Genomic DNA, 23,877 nt, shown 5'->3' with positions numbered 1-23,877 from the left:
AAGAATCATACCAAAATGACAGCTCCTTCATAGCCTAACGTATGTTCAATTATACTCATGATTATTTTTTGACGATTCCAATAAGAACTACTTTGAAAATATAAATAATGATTTTCGAGCAATTTGCTGTTATGTTGTATCAAATTACTGGAGAGGAAATTGTAAACAAAAAAGAATTTGTCGATCGGTGTTCCAGTTCCTGAACCATTCGAATCAACACAAGGTTTTCATTAATTCTATAATCAGCAGAAAGATGAGGCATGAGGAAGGACCATAACGTTATGTAAGACAGTTGATATGATTTGCCACACAAAACCATGCTAAGCACTTCTGTTTTTGTCAAATTTCAGAATGGGCTAGTTTTCGATCCAATTGTCGTGCAATTAACATAGTACTTGACCTAAGAATTAAATCATGTCTATGGTTAAAACCCATGGACAAGATATTTCCCATTGGTATTTATACAAGGTGAATAAGGTTTGGAAGTTTTACTAAGATAACAGAGGACGAATAAACAAAGGTATTTAATATGACATGGTGTAAAATTAGTGTAAGGCTACGAAAAAAAGTGTCAGTTTTTACAAAAGTTTCAGAAATGACATTTAGTGTGGTAAAAAGAGTATACATTTAAATCATTCTAATATGGTTTGGCTTGGACATGCTTGAAGAAAATGAGAAGTGGGTATTGCACTGTACTAACAATACTCTTTATAAACCATCACGTAATAGCAAACGGTAAAGTCAATTAAATACATATTCAAGATTCAAGATAGAATGTTTAATGAACAGAATAAAACTTTAAACATGCTCATTTCAAAAAAAAACTCTAAAGATGTTTTTAAAACCATATTCTAGCTCTTGTTGTTGGAACTACGCATTTCCGAGCTTTGTCACAAGTGTAACGGGAATTAGAATTTTCCCGAGTTTTCGAAATATTTGGCACTGATTGACTGAATTCAAGTAATAAATTTACGATAATTTATTATGAGAGACGAAATAATGTCATAAAATAAAATGTACATATTGCAACCAGGCCCTTATTGTACGTACGCTTACGTTAACCCACTTAAAGAAGTGATTTTTGATGACAATAGTTTGGACGGAATAGTTTTCCTTCTCAAGTCCAAGCAAAAGCACTGTTTGTTCTGACGTCACAAAATAAGCAGTTCCGGCACGTACCGGGCCAACCTAGCTACCCGGGTCGCGACTGACGATTCCGCAAAGTCAACATGGTTATAGGAAACGTCTTTTGACTATAACAACGACCTTTAAATCAACAATAACAAGAAGAAAAATTTAAGTCAACAATAACCCAAAACAATCACACAACATAATTTCCCTTCTGAAAAAAAAAACACCAACAAAAAAACAAAAAACAAAAAACAAAAAAACAAAAACAAAAACAACTAAAATCATACACTTCGTAAGCTTCTTTTGGCAAATCTGGAACAGCATTTAAACCTCTGTCGTTGCAATTGACACGGAGACCAAATGTAACATTCGAACATGAGCAGCTGGTAGGACACACGTAAGACACAGAGAGTTGAGTGCATGTTATCATGTGTAGTATAAAGTATAATTTCTTTCTTCCAAGCTGAACCATTCTAAAACGACAAACTTATCACGATATATTTATCAACTGTGCTTCCATTATAAATCGCATCTAAGCCGTGAAGAAACCTTTAGTAGTTATATTATCAGTTACACTTAATATAAAAGAACAAAAAAATACAAAACAAAGAAAAACAACCCAAAAACAAAAACAAATACGAAGAAATAAAAAAACGAAAAAAACAAAAAAAAACAAAAAAACAAAAACAAAAGATCGGTTGACTTTGATATGTACATTTACACATATTTGTGTTTGGTAAACGAGTGTACACACCATCTAGTTCAATCTTATTCTAACTACATTTGTAAGGCACTTAAACTTTAGCCAGATTTTCTTGTAGCATGTTGATCGAAATAATCACATGCGTTTATTTTATGAAAATGTTAATTCAATAATCAAAAATTGATTTTATATAATATAAAACGAAATGTAGAAAACACTTAATTTCCTCTGAACAAAAATTACTTAAAAGGTTATTGCAAATAAAATCAAGTTAGGTTTTAAAATACGAACAAACACCATTACAAATTTATCGTTGATATGCTCTTACTACAAACGTTTTGATACTAACTACGGTTTTTTGTGTCAGCTGCGCTACATTTGCAACTTGAATATATACTATACTCTGTTTCTTCACCTATATACAATTTATGGTAGAAGAGTTTCTTCGATGAATTTATATAAAAATATCTGAAAAAATGTTTGGACTTATCAGTGATCAGAATCCTAGTGAACTGTCAAGTTTATTTATGCACTTGTTTCTGTTTAACTTAACTCTTCTATTTATCATGTCGATGCTTCTCAGGAGCGTTCGGTCTAGAAAAATCTATAAAGAAACAAACGAAAGCTTTCATGTTAAACACAAACTATGATTACTTACGTATAAATTTCCAGTAATTAGTACATCCTGATATTTAATGTCTTTGAAAATTAACTGAGTTACTGAAGAATTTACGACACACTGTTCTCCTTAAATTATTGCATAATGTATCGTAACATATATTTTAATAATATAACCAGTGTTGTAAAATGACCATAAATAAAAAAAAAGAATATTACTTGTTATGTGGTCCTTGATTGGTAATTTTGCAAGTTTATTGTTATTACATGTATAGTACTAATATGTGTAGATATCAAGCAGCGCGTGAAACATAGTTTAATAGAAACACATGGCTGTGATATTCTAAACGCGTATACAACCTGATTTACCACATATTAAGGGAAAATGAACCCCTAAAAACCAAAAACAAAACCATACAAAAAATTATAATAAAAAATAACAGACAAAAAACTTTGCTAATGATCACATATATCTATAATAGTTTTTCAATGATGTTGGGAGCTAAATGTGTCATTTCAAAATTTCCGAAATGCCTTATTCTTACGAAAAGTAATATTTTAGACTAATACGAGTACATAAGCTCTGGCATTTAGTGACAACAAACATGTCATTTGTGAAGTGGTCTTAAAAGTATCAAGTTTATTGCATCAGTTTAGGTATATGACAAAATATATTGTACTCAAACATGCCCCTTTGTCTATCACCCGTATCACTCCTACCTACCTCTATAGCACACCTATGGATACTTTTGATAACTTCTATCGATAATAATAAAGTGGGAATTGCCCTCATCTGATAAATCATTTATTTATGAAGACGACTTTTTATACATTATTGTGTATGCACGATATCTAAAACAAAATATTTGTACATCAACATATCTGTGTAATTGAGGAGACAATAAAGGGTAATTTCATTGAGACGTTTTAATTTGATACGAACATTTACCATTTTAAAGTGGTACATGTATTAGCTGTGATTTCAGTTAATCTTCATTTACAATTTCATTCGTATATAAGTTTGTAAAACTTGCGGAACGTTTCGTATACAATGACAATAACTACATAAGTCTTATGTTCTCAATATTGATATCAATATATCAAATCAGTTGAAAAGCAACAACTGATACATAAAGGTGAATAATTTAAAATAGTAACACTTCATTCCTCGGCTCATTGCTATCACTTTAAGTTATTACCTATTTCTATACATTTAAGTTTAAATACAAGTAGTAAATCTTCATCTCTGCTCCAGGTGAATGCAAATATGTATTACTTTTGTTTTGCGTATGGCGTGTATTTTCATATTGTTTTTTTTTATTCATTCTTGGTTTTATAATTTTAGTTTTCTGATATCAAGTTATTATTGTAAAAAATGGTATAAATATTTAGTTTTTTTTTGTTTTAGTACACAATCAGAATGTATTTATGTATGTAAATCAAACTTTAATCGATCATTAACGTATGGATGTTCAGAACGCATACGTTATGCTAGAGCTTAAAAAATAAAAAAAAAATAAAAAATAATCCTACTTAACGTAAACCTATAACAGGCATAATCATTTATAAAATATATAATTCAATAAATGCAACTTTGTCCTCTTACATGTTACATCTGCCATATAAAAAGTTATTTTTTAGACCTATACTTAGCAATCGGAGGTAAAGGAAAACTATTGACCAAACCTGATGACTTTTGCGTATGGAGTGTTCATATCACAACTCATTCGTTATGCCACAGCTTGCCGAAACTACGCAGACTTTTTGTATCGCGCTAGAACTCTAACAAATAGGCTCCTGGAATAGGGTTATGTTGCTACAAGATTGAAGTCATCACTACAGAAGTTTTATATTCGTCATCATGAACTCGTGGATCGTTATGATGTATCCATCTGCACCAAGAAAACTGATTTATTCATCGGGTCATAGTTTTCCTTTCCTCGTTTTTCTACCCCGGACTGAACGTTTTATGAGCAACTCGGCGGGTGTTTCTAGAAAAGAAGAGGACGCTTACCCTAACGGTGCAACTGGTCTATGCTCCCAGTTACTCATTTGCCTTTGTTACTTTGTATATATGATGTTAAATTAAATCTGTATTTAGATGTATGAAAACAAGGATTTATCCCCTGAACCCTAGCGCCTGCGTCATTGTATTTTGTCATTGTACTGCGGATATTTATTTATTTTCTTGTTCAGAAAGAAACAATACACTCGACCCTATTTATAGTCACGTAAAAGTTAAATTAATTATCAAAGCTGGGCACCCTGGAAGATTTGATGCATCTTACATTCGTGTTTTACTCGTCTGGACTGGGTTCATCATTGATGCACGTGTGTTTTTTGAAAACCGGTAGAGCTAAGCCTATCTTAGTCTACGGAATCACTCAATCACGAAAGAAGAAGTACATATGACAGATGTAAACCCAATTGGATTTGTCGAAGTGTAGCAATGAATAAATTCCGCTTTCTATGAATTCATTTCGATAACCTATAGTTATTACCTGCTAACCTATAGATAACGATAATTTTCTAAAGTAATACATATAAAACGGCGTTTTGAATGAATTAACTACAAATAATTATCGATTGCAAACGGTGTTGATTATTAATTTTCCGTTATTAATGGGTACAATATAGGTCGGCTGTATGTATGGGCAAGCTAGCGTTATCTACATGTTTTTTGTACAGAAACAGATCTTAACTAGATAAGATTAAAAGTAATAATCTGAAATTTCCTATTTCATTTCAAATACAATATTAACTGGTGTTTATTTTGTATTTTGTTCGTAGCAAGCTTATCTTTATTTATTTTTATGGGAATAAGTAACGCTTTTATTTTTATTAAAGAAAAAAGAGAGACTTAATATTCAATGGATAATTATTTTTCATATGAACCTTTGAATATTTCGTACATCTGATTAGAATTAAGGTTTCTGAAACATGTAGTTTACCACGTGAAACTAAATACAAATAAGCTACTTCATTAGTGCACCTTAGCACCTCGGTGGGTATTTCTAGAAAAAGTAGAGGACGCTTACCATACCGGTGCACCTGGTCCATGCTCCAAGTTCTTAGTTGAATCCGATTTGCTTATTTACGTTTGTTGCTTTGTACATATTATTCTGGTAATTTTATGTTCTTTGGTGTGTGTTTCTGTTTTCAATGTCTGGTCTTTGTCCAAGGATTACCATCTTTTGCTTTTTGCTAGAATTTGTGTTTCCTTGAATACTCTTTTTATCGACGAAATAATTATATATCTATATTATGAATATGAGTGAATTGCGCACATAATCTTCGATTGTAACCATTGTTTGTAATTCTGAGCAACCATTGTTATCATAATGCAGCCTAACTCACAATTCTTTATGTTATAAATCGGATACTCATTAGCGTATTGGTCACGAACCGAGAGGATAACCCTTTTTGTATATACAACTTCAATAAGTTTTGTGATGGCTCCTTCTTCAAAACGAGACATTCATTCATTCATTCATTCATTCATTCATACGTACACTAAGTAAGCTTCACTCAGCAAGAATAGTAGGATGTTTCAGATTAGCACAAAAGACCATAAGACCAAATGTGTTTCTACATGTACAGCTGGTACATGTACGACAAACATAAGGAGTCGAGCGATGAGTGCATATTAAAAGATGCAGTAAAATGGATACAGTCCTTCCTGTCGACTGATCCATCATACACTGAAAAGGCAGTTCTTCGTAACTCAACGTCGTTATCGTATGTTAATGTCTCGGCATGGAATTAAAATAGTTTTCGAATGTGATTCGAACAAAGTTTCTGATGATAATACAAAAAGAGACCATAAACAATACGTGAAAATTGTAAAAGTAAGGGATCGATTTAAGCTATTAAATATATTTACATATCTTGCCTCGTGTATCATTATTTACTAAATGTCTTTATATTTGTTTCAATCAAATGAATATGATGCGTAATATTCAAACCTGTTTAAAATTTGATATTTGGTACATTTATGCAGTAATAAGTATATGTAAATCTACAAGAGATGCATTCTATAGACTGAGTATGTAAATTTCACTTTGGTAGGTGATTTCAAAAAGGCATATTACGCTTACTTCACCAGTGCACCTAGGCAATGGTCTCCGTTTTTAGTGGTGTCTGGGTTGCTCATTTGCTTTTGGTTCTTTGTTCAAGTTGAAATTTTAGCTATTTCATATTTTTGTTGTATGTGTCTATTTTCCCTGTCTTGTCTTTGAATATATATAATCTCAGTTAAAACTCGAATTGTGGTTTCTTTGATTACTCTATCACAAAACAGACAAACAGAACCATGAGTTACATTTGAATGTTACCACAAACTTGCAATACATAACATAAAAAAACCAAATGAAGTTGATGACGATATATGTGTGTATATATATATTGTGTGTTTGTAAATGTGTATGCATTTGTGTGTTGGTACGGCTTTAATTTCTTATTCAGAAATATGAAACCTTTTTAGTTTTTTTATGACTTCGTTAATGTGTTATCAAATGATAGGATGATAATATGGCACTTTTGTTGGCATCGTACCTAGAAACTTGGTTTTCATGCGATAACCTGAATAGTAGTTCAAGAAACTGGACTTAGTATACATGTAATATAGTAAAATCATTAAAATAACCAGTTGACGTAAACATGATTTGACTTAACACAAGATGATACATGACATTGTGTGGACAACTCGACGGGTGTTTTTGGAGGGGCAGAGGGCGCTTACCCTACTTGAGCACACTGTTCATGCTCCCATTGGCTCATTTGCTTTTGTTCTTTTGTGCGTTTTTTGATGTTGCTGTTTCATGTGTTTGTTGTGTGTGTCCATTTTCACTGTCTTGTCACCCTCGGTTCTCTTGATTAATCTTTTATAATAGATTCAATATCTTATTGTTAAAGTCTCACCACTTGCATAAAATTATATACACAATACAGATAAAATGCAAATATTCAACAATAGAATTATGAGAGGCTATACATAAACATTTATCTACAGCATACTAATAGTATCAATATTTGTAAAAAAAAACCAATCCTTATTTCTATCTGGTCGTAAGCAAGGATGTGTCTTATCACCAATATTATCTAATATTTTTATAAACAGTATAATATCAAATATGAAAGCACCAGATATTGGTGTTGATGTTGAAAGTGAAACGATTTGTTTACTTTCATACGCAGATGATTTAGTTTAAATTGCTGAAAAGGAGAGTAATTTATAGTTAATGTTAGATAGGTTCAATAGTTGGTGTATTATTTTACATACTTTTTAATACCAGCAAAAGCGTTTACATATGTAAGAGTTCGTTTAATTAAATAAGCATCATTGTTGCACACACACAGTTGTGTGTATTTAACTATGGTAAGGTATAAGTGACCAATAATAACAGATTACATTCGATCAACATTAAACCAACATGTCAATGATGACGCTTTTAATGAATAGCTGATGGTTATCTAACAGTAAAATTGTAAATTGCGCCATGAATTTAATCTTCACTGGAATTGCTGTTCATTAACGGCGTTTAAAATCGATCTTTATTAAATTACGCACGACATCCTGTGATCCATGAATGACATGAAAACTGTTTAATGTGCTGCTACCATAGATCTAAGCTGAAGTCATAAATACAAAGCAACAAATACGGTTAAAAAAGTAGACAGAGGGAGAGTTTTTCCGTCCTTTCCTCTTGAAAATTTGGTGAGAATGAACGACCTTCTGAAAACCACGTGTATGGAAGTAATTTTGAGCACACCTAACACGGATGACAATGGTGTGACATATAATTTGACATTTATAAGGCTTTGTGAAATGTGCTTTAAGAATTGACTAAAACGACTTATATGTATCGATTTTACATACAAATATCACGTAATTGAAATAAACAAATTTAATATGCAGAAAGTAAATCATGTAAATCTTGTAATATTGTAAAATATTTGCAAGGTAATTTACCAAAAAAAAAAACAAGATTGTGTATGTCAGAAAAACGATCGGTATAACAAACTGCAAGATCATTTTTATTGGATAGTATAATAATTGATTTTGTCGATAGTTATAAATATTTAGATCTTTTATTGTCATAATTTCTAGAATGGAATGAAAGGGCAAAATCAGTGGCTCTATCTGCCTGTAGAGCTTTGAGTTTTAATATTGTTAAAAGCAGAGCCCATGACGGTTTCCAGTATTCCACTTTTACAAAGCTTTTTGATACGCTTGTTTGGCCAGTAATAATCTACGACCCTGCTATATGGAGTACCAGGAATTTTCCCTATATTGATGCTATCCAGAATAGGGCTTTAAGGTCTTTATGCGATGTGGCAAGTATACCCTTTTACAACAATGCTACTAACAACAAAAAGAGGGTTAATATTAATTTTGTTAAATATAGTCTCTTCCATTTTGGAAATAAGGATCATAAACAAGAATTAGATAAAACTTGACTATGTAACTCAAGAGTGATAATAAATGTATGTATGTTGTACCATGACATTCTATAAAAGCCTGAAAGAGTTTGTCATGTGATAGTTATGATCCAGTCCTACTAAAAATTAGGGCTCCAATGGGTAAAACAAATATCTTTCTTGTTTCCAAACATTAGCAGGGGTAAAAGTGAATGGAGTACTTTAAATGAAAATTTGTTTTTGTATGTATCTTTCTTTGTTTTAATGAACATGTACATGTACCTTCATTTGAATTAACATCATCTAGGCAAATACAAATTAAATACACATATTTAAAAAAAAATATGATTGGATCTCAACCACAATCGGCTTTATAATATTCCAGTATGGATATGACTGCAAATGTATTCCAATATCTAAAGAAAAAAATATGAAAAAAAAAAAATCACTAGTCATAACATTAACATTTAGTCAAATTATTTCAAGACCAATGAGATGAATCTAATACTTAATGAAAAAAAATATTAGTACCAAATAGGAAACTCCCTGTGCGCTGAATTAATTAAAAATAAAATAATAAGAACCTTGAATAACAACCTACAAAGCCACGCAAAAATAAATCATAAAATTGTAAACTACTATAAGAACAGCGTATCAAGCATCATGCACCTTTAAAAAAACAATGTAATCTATAAAACGATAAAGAAAAGAAAACAAGTTTTGTCTTATTAAATAATATCCCTATGACCAACAAACAAACATTTGGAGATAAAATTAGTAAAGTCAGATTTCTATATAAAACAAACATACTATCATATCGTATTTCTTTTTAAAACCTCTTATAATCTTATAAGTGCTGAAGTGTTTAACGAATTTTCCATAAAAGTAAATTTGAATTTATTAACTACAAATGACTGTAAAAGATATCAAAACATTAGGCTGAATTTGTTTTGCATTTTTATGTTTATGTCATATTAAACTAAAGATAATTTTCATTCAATTATATTATAGCTTATCAATGTGAACTTACATCGTTATTCTAATCATTACATCCCTTCAAAATTATTGACTGCTCTATTTAAAGAAAACAACATGTAAACGTATGCAGTGAGTACCATTATTCCGCTGTACAATTGTCTAAACGGAAAGCATATATCAATTGTCATCAGACCAATCAATTTTATATAAATATAGTAATTAACGTTAATAACGTCAATTACATATACATATTGTATTTATCATAGAAATCAAACTAAAGTAGGCGTAAACAAATAGCCATTTTGCATAACTGTACATATAGCATGTAATCGTATGCCTCATCAATAACAAAAGGGTAACTTAATATTGTGCTGAGTACCATGCCACTGTAATACCTTGCAATATAATAATATATGTATATAATTAGCTTAAAGTAATTTCTCAAATGCTTTTTCAGTCAAAGAGGAGATGTCAAGAATTCATATACATCAACAATTACACGTAGATTGAACAAGGATAACAAACAAATAAACAAAGAAATGTCCATCTTACTTTTCTGATTACAATATGTAAACGCACAACTGTGTATATATACTATGAAAAAACGTCTAAATATACTAATATACTACAAAGAAAAGAAAATCAAACAGATGTAGTAAAGAAATGAATGAAGTGTCAACACAGGAAAGAGACCGTTGTCCAAATAGTTAGATTGTACTAGTACATGCAAGTTGGATATAAAAAATGATCATCCATGGCCCTGTCATTTTTTTAGAATCATGATATTTGTTGAAGTCTACACATCAGTTTGCTCATTACTCTTGGCTGTCCGATTAAGAAACTTATACAAATCATGATTGTTGTTGATTATAAGTACATGTATTAAACATATTGTTATCACAGAAATTTTTTATCTGTTTACCGTGATCTCCAAAATTCTAAGTTTACAACGCCTTGCTATATAAAAACTGTTAGAATCATATAGGCCATTGAGATATAGTAATAATCATATGTGATAAAAATCAAGCAACTGAAAATGCACTACCCGATCAAGCAAACATATTTTTTCACTCTTAAGATTACGTGTATATTACCATTTTCTTTGTAAGTTAAAACAATAATGTGTATAAACACTATGACTATTGAAGGACTAAGATGTTTTACCTATGCATAATTTGAAGTCTGTTGTCATATTAGCTAAGGTCTGGTATTGCCTATCAAAGCATTTAATCTTGGACCGAAATTTTCCAACTGATTTTATCCATGACCACAACGGATACATAGTGCATTCACACAGGACATCAAGATAGCTGAAATAAAGAAGAACTTTATGTTTTTAAGGAACATATATAGATGAAAGTAATCTTCATTGTAAGTCATTATATATAAAAAGTCATTATATATGAAAAAAGTATGAACTACAATCAACGATGTGCTGCATATTTTTGTAATGCAAATTGGTTCAAATCATCAACCGATGTACAACTTAACAATTTTGATTACTATGAAATACTCCTTGATATGACGTTACCAGAGTGAATTTATAATTAATGGTTCCAATTAAAGTTGCATTCATAGTAAAACCTGTATTTTCGATGATTATGCATTTAACAGTCTTTGAATAGGAATATTTTGTTAGCAAAATAGGTCCATAATATTTTGAATAAAAAAGAGAAAAAAGTTGACAGCTGAAGTACAGCAAACCTAGGAAAATGTTATTGAGACAATTCATTTAAAGAATAATAACAGCATACGGAAACAGCAACATGACCATCAAATATAAGTATAAAGAGAATGTAAAAATAAACATGATTATTCCATGTAGGTACCCTAAAATGCAGATGAGACTCCTATGTTTTGGGGAAATAAAGCGGTAAATGCATGTATCATCTTCTCAAGAACAAAGCATACAATTGCAGCATGAAAGTACGAATGAATCCAATGAACATATTTCTTTAGTTCATTGCATTCACCACACAAAAACATGAAAACAATGAAATAAAATCATTGTGTACATTCATTAAGCAATGAAAGTTGATTTCAAGCGAACACTGTTGCCATTTAATATCGAAAAGTTTGAAATTATACAGGGTGAAACATCCAACAGCCCGCCGAGCTCAAATGACACGCATACGTCGACAAAACATGTGTTTATTAAAGCTTGATATTAATATTATATAAACAATTTGAAAACTAGTTGAAAAGACAAGACAAACGGCATGTTTCATCCTAATCGTTTACTTAAGATTTTGTCCTCGATGATGATTACAATAGTCTCTATCATTTTGACATTACCACCTTGGTTTTGATAATGCGTTCTTAAAAAAAAACAAAATATACAAATAAACAAAAACAAAAACAATAACACACACACACACACACAAACAAGCATAAGACAGAAAAAATATCAAAACAATACAAAAAAATATGCCAAAGTAATGAAATGATATATATATATATATAACACAAAGAAAATATTGTGGAATAATATCATATTTGAGACATAATAATTTGATAAGCCTTTTTTTGTTTATAACTGCAATATTCACGTCACTGGGTGAATTGCGAGTTGCAAATATATTGGCTTTATGTTTAATTCCGACTATATATGAAACAACATTGATTTTTTCTATGAATGTTAAATGTAATAAAAACCTTTTTCAACATTTGGGGTATATTGAAAGTCTTTACATAATACAAGTTAAATTTCCTGTATTGTACTTAGTTATCTATGTCACAGGGAGCAGCCATATTTGCTATGAGATAATCGTGTTTACTGCAAAATTACCGAATTACAGATCTTATTATGATGTAAATGTAGCACTTAATCTGATGTAGTAATTAGTTAGTAACCCTAAAACTGTATGTGAAAAATGAACAGTTTGTCACAAATAAATATGATAAAGGAGGTTGTGCAAATTGATTTTACATGCAAGTGAAGTTTACATTTCTGTTAGATAGAAAACACACAAGATAATAATGGGACAAAAAAGACATAAATTTATTATTTTTAATTAAAGTCATTAACACACACATAAATATCTTTTTTTCTTAATTTTAGAGACCATTCAATTGAATTGAAAACAAAATCAAAAGAAAATCATGATTTTGTAATTTGAGTTAGATAATTAATGAAATTAATATTGAAGAATTAAAATTTATTGCAAAGCAAACAAAGTCTTTATCTACGGAAGCTGTAAAATAATTAATGAATGTCTAACATTAAATTTGTAAGTAAATATAAGATTGTCATCATAAATCAGAAAGATCGCTATACTTACAGCGAACTGAGAGTCTGAAGGTGAACGAACTCATCCGGGGCAAGATTGGTAATATTGTTTTTCTGTAGTCTCCTAGTTAAATATGAACACAAATACATTTATGAATGCAAAATTAAATAAAAATAACTGTTGAACTATCATCAAGTTTTAATTCAAAATGAAAATACGTATCGTAGAAAGTTTGATATAAAGCATCTTATTTTTTTTAATAAATAATCTTGATGGGAAACACACAAAAAAAAGTTAAACGACGCCGGAGAACCAAAAATATTAATGTATTCCTTTAAAACAAATAATGTACTTACAAATTAATCAAACCAGTCAGCATACTAAATGTTCCTCTTTGAATCGATGTCAGCATTAAACATTTAAAAGGGTGGCGAAATGAAAAAAGACTGTGAAAAGAGATTATTATATACACTGCTTTATTTTTATTCAGTATGATGGTTGTTAAACATGAATTTGAATACCTTACGTGTAAATGTTCTAAAATAAAACATGAAATTTATATATAAAATTGCGACTGACTTTTTGATGTAGATTGCTTTTAAACAACCACAGCTTCGAAGATGTTATACATTGCACTTATCCGATACTACAAACACTATGATATCAGCAGTATATCAATGTCTATGCTAAGTGAAAGAGACAATACATAATTAAACTACTCCACAAACGTGATAACGAAATTGGAAACGCCATCTGTGACAACATTCCTACAGAATCTATGGATGGCGTTTTCATATAAAAACTCAAACGTTTTGCCAGGGCTAGTCGAATTTGTGCGGATTTTTATATCGTGCAAGAATTCTTCCAATTACGGTACGCTGTAATATTGCTACGAGAAGTTTTAAGGGCATTATTATGAGCTCGCTAATCGTAATGGTATACCCATCTGCACTATGAGAACCGACTTGTTCACAGTTTCATACTTTTCCTCTTTCGCCAAGACTTCAATACTCACAGGTTCTGCAGTTTGGAAAGATTGTCAAATGTTCCCTCCTTTATCTCAGCAATGTTCTTTCTATAGAGATGTCTAAAAATAAATTATCATTTATGTAATATAGAAATAAATAGATGAATTAGTAAATAACATATGGAAAAAATAAATAATGACAATCACAAAGACATCTTAGTCGACATCTAAACACATTAAAAGTCATATCAAATGTTTTCAGAATCATGTTGGATTCAATTGTATTTTTGTATTCATTGGTTATTTCTTAACCCCCTACTTGCAACGTGCTAGATATATAGTGATTGGGATGTCCGTCCGTCCATCCTCTCTTCCTTCCGTTGCACAAAATGGACCCACCAACACAAGCATCTGTTACATGTACTCCTTCTGAACCATATACTTGTATTCAATCTTTATTTCATATCCCTGTTGTGCACCTCCTATTCAACATTTTGATCCAAAATTAAATTGGGGAAACTTTTAGGATTTTTAATTGTTTTTAATGATTTTTGCGGTTTCAAATCAAACAATAAACTTTTCATCTCTTGACGTTTAATGATTGATTGATTGTTGGGGTTTAACGCCCGAGAAGCAATATTTCAGCTATACTCGGGCGATTAATACGAAAGAGATGATAAAATGAACATGAAATGATGATGAAGAAATGAAAAAGGGATGGGACACAAGGATAATAGGGTCGACAAATTTTGATTGCCACAATATAAAAAGGTTCCTACTCCTATCGAATACTACAGTAGGGTTCTTTCACTTGCGAGGAACGTGGCATCTTTCCCAACACGGTGCACCACTATGGTTTGCGGTCAGGCTTTCCGTATTATGACCTGACAACTCCAGCATGTAACACTCCAGAGGTACCCCATTCTACCACCTAGGGCACACAACCCAGTTGCTCTGTGAGCAGAGCGCCTAGCCCCAGCAAGGTTTCTGAGCACTGCTTAGTCGCCTTTTACGACAAGGTTAGCGCTGCTGCAGGCCTATTCTTTTGACACCCAGACCTGCATGGGGCATCTTGACGTCAAAGCCAATGTGGATGATTTGAACACATTGAGTAGTTTTTAAATAAAACGAATGCATACTCATCATTCCAAACTATTTACAAAATTCTTTAATGAATAATGACAAATACGAATGAAAGCTACACGTGCGTAAGAAGAAGTCCGATCGAACGTGTGTTCCCTTAACGAGACAAGTGTGTTTAACAAAACCCCAGTTGATTCACAGTTCGTTTGAAAAAAAGAAATCGATTCAGCAGAACTCTTGGGTATAGAACACCACAAGAGAAATTTTGATTTGTTACTTAAATTTTTAAAGATCTAATCAAAATTCACCAATCAAACATTCATACTTGTCTGACTACGAACTACATTTCATATTATATTTTACCGAAACCCCTTAGACACTGAGGCTCATTTCTTGCATTGTACATGGGGTTACACTACTATGTATACAAGGTTTTTCTTCAGCACAATTTATTTTTTAGTGTTGAAATTCTATAGTCTTGTATCTAGAGTTGGCAATGAGAGGTAACTCCTTGAACTTTCGATTTTCTAAGTTTCTTTATGAGAAATCATTCCATGTTGTATTGGAGGCTTTTTCCTAGATTCGATAATTCTCTTTCATGTTATTCATACTAACACAACTTGCAGAGGAAGATTAAAAGCCTTTTTTATTTGATTTTATCAGAATTAGTTAAAAAGAAAAAAAAAGATGCAGATGCCAAACATGCCATTCCTTATGAAAGAGATATTTATACTTCAGATATATTTTAGATGATGTTTCGGTATTTCATTCTAAGTAAGACCATATATAACCATGACTTAAATGAATTAAAGAAAATGCAATATAGCGGTAAAAAACAACTGTATTGTAATCTCAATCAATACTAGTTTTACTGTACTTATAAGTCTCGATAAAGAATTAAAGAGACGAAAATACAAACACATTGTAGAAACTATATTTAGAATAATTTATTATTGTAATGCTGCTATACATGCACTTACAAGGTTTGCAGATTGATGAGACTGTTAAATATACCGCTGTGTAACATAGAAATTAGAAATGTAGATATCTGAAATATAAGTCAAGATATAGAATTATTAAAACAAAAAACAAAAACAAAAACAACAAAAAAAAACAACAAAAAACAACAACAAAAAACATCCAATTAGCATCTTGACATAGGCGAAATATTAACCACCGTTCAATATCACAAAATGAAATGCTTTTGATATAAAAGGAAGAAAATAATAATAAGAGTGATGGACGAGAATGAAAATTAAGTAGTAAATATTAATGTCAGTTCCCACAAAACCTTTTTTTTGCACTTCAATACTTAATAATCGCGCTGTTGTATTGCAGCTTTCTATCCTGTGTAATTTTATATAGAAAACTTTATAATAGTTGTCTCTGTAATTATAGCATTGTCAAAGTTAACAATGATAATGGGTCTAATAATTATTTTGCTGATAAAAACTTAAGTATATACTCACAATTTTCGCAGATTGTAGAGATGTCAAATGTACCATTTTCAATCTCTGAAATTCGGTTACCGTGCAAATATCTGAAAATGAAGAGATTTGTCAAATTAACAAAGGTAATACTGAATTCATATTCGAATAAATACAGTTATATTAACATTATGAGGCCTATACAACATACATTTGAAGAATTGAAACACGTGTCAGACATTTTTTTCCCGAAAGTGCAAAAACCGAGAGACAATTTGATACTTGTCATCTGAATTAGAAATAAAAATTAATTTTGTAGATTTTTGACATACATGAATCACCTGCTGTCTGATAGTATAAAGACTGCTACTTGATTTCATATTATTCTGGTATCTGCAATATGTATATGGCGTCAAAGCAGAACTCAAAAACAAAATTGAAAAGATAACATACTAAAATTGAAAAAGATAATGTGCGTAAGGTTGACGAGTATTCCACACAAATTGTAAGACTTTTTGACTCGTGGATCTACAAATGCTTATGCTTTTTTAATTTTCATTTATCTATTGTTCATAACCCCTGTAAACTTTATACTACTGGTTTTACCGATTTTGACTAGTGGCAATTTGATGCTGCCTATTGGTGTTGAAATGTACCGAAAAAAAATGAACCGTAAAGGAAGCGGAAGGGTTATTGCGCTATAAACCTGGCTTTATACACCTTTCATTTGGAAATGCATGTACTAAATCAGGACCACTGTGGTTTTTCAAATTTCCGGTTATTACCCTGATATTGCCGTTCGTTTTACGGACTTTCCATAAGACTATTTATTTTGTCTTCTGCCCAATTTTTTTTTCACTTTGATAATTTTGTAATTAATACATGTAGTTGTTTCTGTAAGTTTAGCATGGCAATGATTCTTATCATTTATCTTATAATAAAAAAAAAATAAGAAAATTAAAAAAAAACTTAAATATATCACTTATTTTTTTTTAAATTAAAGGCAAAAAAAGGGAAAAAAAAGCAAATCCAATAGTTTCTAACGAACTTCATCGGCTCTAGGCAGTACATACTCACAATTCTCGCAGTTTGGAGATTATCAAAAGGTCCATTTTCAAGCACAGAAATCAGGTTACCATGCAGATATCTGAAAATGAACATTTTCTCTTATTATCATATAGGATTAATAAATAAGATATCAATTTAAACTTTAAACGAATGTATTAAAATTCTGATGTTTACAAAAAAAACCAAAAAACAAAAAACAAAACAAAAAAACAAAACAAAAAAAAACATACATCCATAGTAATAACACATAAAACAACTTGTTGGAGATTTCGTCGGAATTTAGCTACCATGCATTATATTTCTTGTGATTAGTATGGTTTGTATTGTCTGTGTGATTTGGTTTTTGCTTATACATTTCAGATTGTATGTGATGTCATTTTACTTGTATTTTATTATTTACTCTATATGTAAAATGCTGTTTTCACGTATCAGTGATGTACATGATATCTCTTTACTGCCCTTTTGTTTTTCATGAGTCGGCATATATTGCCGATATTATGTCAAAATTATCCCTTTCTAAGCTTTTGTTAAATCTGTTCATTTGGTGATGTGATTAGATTATTCCTTGAAAATGATCCGGAACGAATACAATATAAGAAATAGGAACGAAGTACATATTATAAGTATATAATTGAAAGTGTATAATTATATTGAAAATATAAGCACTTAATTCAAAACTTAAATGATCAAGTGAAAATTTCCAAAGAATGTTCACCACAACTTGGTTAAAACACTGTTCATATATCAGAATGCACCACTGACATCTGTCAAACATACTTTTTTATTACTTTAACTACAGAGTTTTACATTACATTTACGACCGTGTAAAATTAGTTTTGATATATAAAAGCACAATATTAGACAACGAAGCAGTTCATTTGGGTTATTTTAGTTCCGTATCTAACTGATTTCCGCACTTTAACAAGTCCTCACTGATGTATAAAGTGAATAATGAATGTCTTGTTACACGTATTACACTAACAAATAAGCCCCTTGCAAATATAAACATACCATGAGCGTAATAAGCCATTACATAAACGAGCAGTACAAATTAACTGTAATCTGAGTATATTTCAAGATAGTTAATGTTCAATAAATATAAGCAAAATTTGAAAGGGCTGATTGTTAGATAATTACAAATAACTTACAATCGAACGCCATGGTCCGGGTGCCAGTGCACATGATGCAGAAATGTGTATTTTATCATTATCAACATTTACGTTAACATTAATACATACATGGTGGTAGCTTTTTTTGGCAAATCTGGAATTGTAGTTAGACCTCTCAATTCGCAACGGACAATGAGACTAGATGAAAAATTCGAGCATGAACAGATAGGAGAACAAACGTAGGAAACGGAGATCTGTAAGCAGTTTATTATGTGCAATATAAGGTATAATACCCATTCTGACGGCAGCACCATTCTAAACTGAAATAACAAAGTATCATAATGTATATGAAAACACTGTTTTCGATCTAACTTCATTGATTGTTATGAAACAGTAAATAAGAAAATTCTATTATCAATTGTCCTTGATTTGAATAAACAAAATAAACCAAAGGAGTATATGTACAAATACACATGTGTTTCAATTGATTAAAATGAAAAATGTAGATAAACATAACAGGGTAGTGGGGATCTTCATACGTTTGGAAAAGTCAAGAAAAATCTCATATAATGTAAACTCACGAGGCCAGGATGTTTTTAAATTATTTAGCTCAAGCAGCTAATTTAGAGAAATCAATGTGAAACGTCTGTTTGCCATGACGACCTCAATTTGTGTAAAAAATGAGACATTACAAAAAAAAAACAAAAACAAAAACAAAACAAACAAAAACAAAAACAAAAAAACACCCCCCCCAAAAAAAAAAAGAACAAAACAAAAAACAAAAAACAAAACAAAACAAAACAAAACAGAAACATAAATCAACCTATAGCCTTACCTACCGAAACATAACTTCTATTCTGTTCTATTCTATTCTACTCTATTATATTCTATTATATACCTGTCATTCTACTTCACTCATTTTACAACACAAGTCTTGACACTCCTGATTCTGACCCTACCTCATCACTATACAGACTTGTTGCACTCATTTTGGATATTGCTTTCCGCAGACTCTTTAAATTATTGTGAAAAGTCAAGATGAAGAAAAAAGATCATTTCTTCCGCAACAAATGTGGAGATGAATTAATATGGCTAACATGCTCCCTCGCAAAAACGTTACCAAACACAATTCCCGTCATATTTAAGGACAAATCAATACCAATCATTTCATACTCATTTACTTCATTCATTTCATCCAAAATTTGCTATAATAAAAGGCTATTGCAAACCTCGAGGTTGATGACCTCAAGGCTAGACCACCTGACTTTTCTTGCAAAAACTCTCCATTCAAATATCGTCCTTCCGGTCACGTTCTTACGGGAGATTTAACCATCATCGAAAACGAATCTTTGTGTAATATCCATTTTAAAGGCCCCAAGTACCGTGATCCACGCTCCATAATTTGGAATTATAACTTTAAAGTTCTTATGGATGCCGTGGAGGACTACGCAAAAAATGGATAAAACAAGCACAAGAAGACATTGATTCTCTGTCAGAGTGGATAAAGGCCGCGAGGTCTTTAATTTTGAAACGAATGAAAGTTTTAAGTAGGTCAAATATTGCCGATGCTACATCAGTTTACAAAGACCCCGATGTAGCAACAACATTGTCTACTATACACGACAAATATGTCGTGGTACCAGCAGACAAAGCCCAAAACTACATTATGTTATCAGCAAAACTTTTTACATCAAATGCTTATGACCAGATGTAGACGTAGAAAATAATAGCAGTGATAAGACCTATACTGCTACCTTACTCTCTAAAGAAGAGATAGTAGAAAACCATAAATCTGTACTATTTTCTATTGGTCTCTCTACCAACGACGCTGATTGTGATTTACCGTCTATGAACCTGAACTCCACAAGAATCCATACAAACAACGTTACATAGTGTTCTACATTTAGAAGAGCATACACAGTACTTATGTATTATGCTCGCCGTTCAAAAGGGCACTTTACGCATATTATTCATGCAGTTATATTGGGTCTGCCAGAGTAAATTGAACACAAATTTAAATATGCAATTATTTACATTTTCTCGTCAGTTAATACTAAGTTATAGCACCACATAACTGTCTCAAATTTTTGTGCATCGAGTCACTTTAAAGATGGTTAAAAAAAAAAAAAAAAAAAAAACATAACAAATTACTTAAGTACTTAAACACTAAATTGTTCTATACTATCCATTACATTTGCATTGAAGATTTTACTACATGAACAAATTAACAAAAGAATATCGTTACATTGCATATACATAACAACACACCAGCAAAGGTCGCTGCTTTGTCCCCGTCGTGGTCGCTGAATCGACCCACAAATACCCTATATGACATTATAGATAGAAAGTGGCGTGGGGTCAACATGCCTTTTGTCCACATTTGCACCAGCCTTTCAGTGAGGGTTATAGGTGGAGGAAATCAAACCCTAGTGCGCAACCTTTGTTTCCATTCGTCGACCTGATCTTTTACACATTTTTAACATTCTGATTTTTTATTTAGGAATTTTGGGTATCCCACATTGTGTTCAATATGTCATGATTACTGTTCTTCGGCAAAAGACAAAATGTGACAAACATCACTGAAACCTAAAACAACCACTTAGGGCTGTAGATTTGCATGGGTTTAAATAAAGTATCCTTAAAGGTTCCATTGCATTAACATTTATATTTGATTATTCAATGAGTTGAAAAGCAGAGACAAGTGTTGTGTCAGGTTTATCAAATCGTTGATTTAGAAGGTTCCAAGGTAGTTTTCAGTGAGATGACTTCATATTGGAATTACCGAATTTGATTACAGAGATGAAAAAAGTAAGGTCTGAATCAACAAAAAAATTGTTAAAGATTTGTTTTTAAAGATCTTTTCTTAATATACTATGTTAATTGGAATAGTGCAAAAATCGCACTCAACCCTATTTTGCAAAATAAGAATATTTATACAGTTATAAAATTGCCTCTAACTATCGTAACTACACAAAAAGTACAAAAAAAAACGTAACAATCAATGAGAGATAGGCTTTAGTTTGGCCTAAAATACAAAAAAACATTGTGAACGTTTGGGCAATAGCAAGTATAAATCAGCATTTGTGAACAAGTTTTGAGTATTACAAATCAATGAAATTTTTAATTTGATACAATATGTAACATTTAAATGAAAACCAAACAATCAACTAACATACGATTACGATTATGATCTACTCGATATTTTATTCAATTTGAAGCAGGAATCTTGATGTACTTATTTGATTAAGAAAGGATATGGATAAATCTTTATCCTTGGCATACGTATAGACATTGTATTTTGATCAAGAACACTTACTTTTGAAGTCAGCCAATTAAAATATAAGTCAAACACTCTGTAAATAAATGCTCTTAATATTGCGTGCATGAGTGTGCTAAGTTGACAAAATGTTAAGAATGTTACTATATAGACTACTATGGAAATGGATTATTAGATCAATTATCTGAACCTTTAAAATGGGTGAGCAATGCAGATAAAAAAATTACATAGTTAATTTTGGGCCAGGAATTGGGAAAACGTACTTGAATATATGGTTATAAGTATAATTCTGCAATTAAATAGAAACTATAATTCAGATTTTTACAGAAATAAAACCGTGCTTATAGTGAAAATCAAAATAGCAAAACCAACGGTCAAAATTCTATGGTCATGCAGAATCTTGTTTTTGGGATGGAAGGGGCTGCTCAGATTTATTTATCCTATTAAATGACCAAAATTGCCGAGATGATTTTTTTTTTTGGAGATGTTTTATAGTTTAAACAAAAACAAAAAGATCAGACATTTCCAATTAATTATTTCACTGCTATCTTCAGACACTTATGATTCTTAAGTACCATTCTGTGCAAGTAATAATCAGGCAATGGCTGGCACATCATATTTCTCAATTTAGTCTTTTGCTTCAAATATATTCAATACATATAGTAAACAACTGAATAGCAATTTAAGTTTATTCTGAAGCATCTAATTTTCCCACCATTTTTCCATAGTGCATTTCCACTAAATTTGACCTATCCAATATCTTAAAAAAGGCAAATTTTACAAACACTTAGATTATTTGTGAAGGTTATCGGGTACAAATACTTGATTAATGTAATAAATTATTTGTGTTTTTTTTTCCTTCATGTGCCACACCTTATACACGTTTTGGCTATTTCTTAGACGAAGAAGTACTTAAATACACTGAACTCAGATGATAAACATTAACAAATACTATTCTATAAGACTACAAATACACCTCTTTGAACAGTATTCTATTCATTCCATTCACAGCTAAGCCAAAACTTGCAAAATTTATTTTGGCTAGCTGACTTATCCGAAATTTTGTGAATCGGTTTTGTCTGCACATACAGTTTTATGGGGTTTACATACTAACGGGGTGCCACACCTATAGATAGACAGGACGACACGACGACAGGTCGACAGGACTGCACGACGACAGGACGACACGACGATTGGTCGGCAGAAAGACACTTCAACAGGTATACATGATTAAAGGTAAACAGGACGACAGGATGATTAGTATACAGGACGACATGACACAGGTCAACAGAACGACACGTAAACAGATAAACATGACAACAGGAAGAAAGGACGACCCGACAACAGGTACACATAACTGCGCATAAAGTAATATAGGGTTTACATACTAAAAGGGTGCCACGCCGACAGGTAGACAGGACGACACGTCGACAGGTCTACAGGACGATAAGACGACATGTCGACAGGGCAACATGACATGAACACAAGACAACAAGGAGACAAAAAAAAACACACCGGCAAATAAAACAGAACGACACGAAACTGCGAACATAATAAAATGTGATGTATAAATGATATTCTATAACATTAAACATGAAATATTTATTTGAAAATAAATTTTCATGTTTATTTACTAAACGAAATAAAGACAGATAGATGAACACGGTCACAAATTCAAAATAAAGCTCGAGTCTTATTTAAAATCTACATTATCAGCTTTGCAAAGTAAAACGCTATGTGATGTAATATCCTCAAGAAGTTTACTATACACATCCCCGTTAGACAGACCATATCTGTAACAGAATTCATCAAGAACAGAGTCTATATTGGAGTGCAAAACGCCTTTGCGTTCCGTCTTGTCTAAAT

General features: G+C 31.3%; 1 protein-coding gene and 1 long non-coding RNA gene across 13 annotated transcripts in view; both read right to left on the bottom strand.

Annotated features, from left to right (window-relative positions):
- The window catches only part of LOC148612147 (uncharacterized), a 34,093-nt gene extending 31,502 nt beyond the window's left edge, over positions 1–2,591 (bottom strand). For all 7 annotated transcript variants that reach the window (XM_088593309.1, XM_088593310.1, XM_088593311.1 and 4 more), the window contains exons 1-2: positions 2,493–2,591; positions 1,419–1,604 (exon numbers count right to left, since the gene is read on the bottom strand). In XM_088593309.1, the coding sequence (XP_088449435.1) occupies positions 1,419–1,603 (185 nt within the window). In that variant the 5' untranslated portion in view covers position 1,604; positions 2,493–2,591. The remainder of the gene's footprint in view (positions 1–1,418; positions 1,605–2,492) is intronic.
- A 4,296-nt stretch (positions 2,592–6,887) lies between these two features.
- On the bottom strand, positions 6,888–13,492 carry LOC148612146 (uncharacterized). 6 transcript variants are annotated; one of them, XR_015924337.1, is made up of 4 exons: positions 13,437–13,492; positions 11,015–11,160; positions 9,903–10,009; positions 6,888–8,083 (listed from the first exon to the last, which is right to left on the bottom strand). It is a non-coding gene; the product is annotated as an uncharacterized LOC148612146 (long non-coding RNA). The 6 variants fall into 6 exon arrangements; XR_015924334.1 differs by having other exon boundaries at positions 9,903–11,160; XR_015924332.1 differs by lacking the exon at positions 9,903–10,009 and having other exon boundaries at positions 13,437–13,486.
- Positions 13,493–23,877: the final 10,385 nt, after the last annotated feature.

The sequence above is a fragment of the Perna viridis genome, chromosome 7, assembly GCF_037379345.1.
Source record: "Perna viridis isolate PV_CMFRI_1.1 ecotype Kerala chromosome 7, ASM3737934v1, whole genome shotgun sequence".
NCBI classification, from domain to species: domain Eukaryota; kingdom Metazoa; phylum Mollusca; class Bivalvia; order Mytilida; family Mytilidae; genus Perna; species Perna viridis.
The sequence above is the reverse complement of the archived record's forward strand: the minus strand, read 5'-3'. Positions and strand labels throughout refer to the sequence as shown.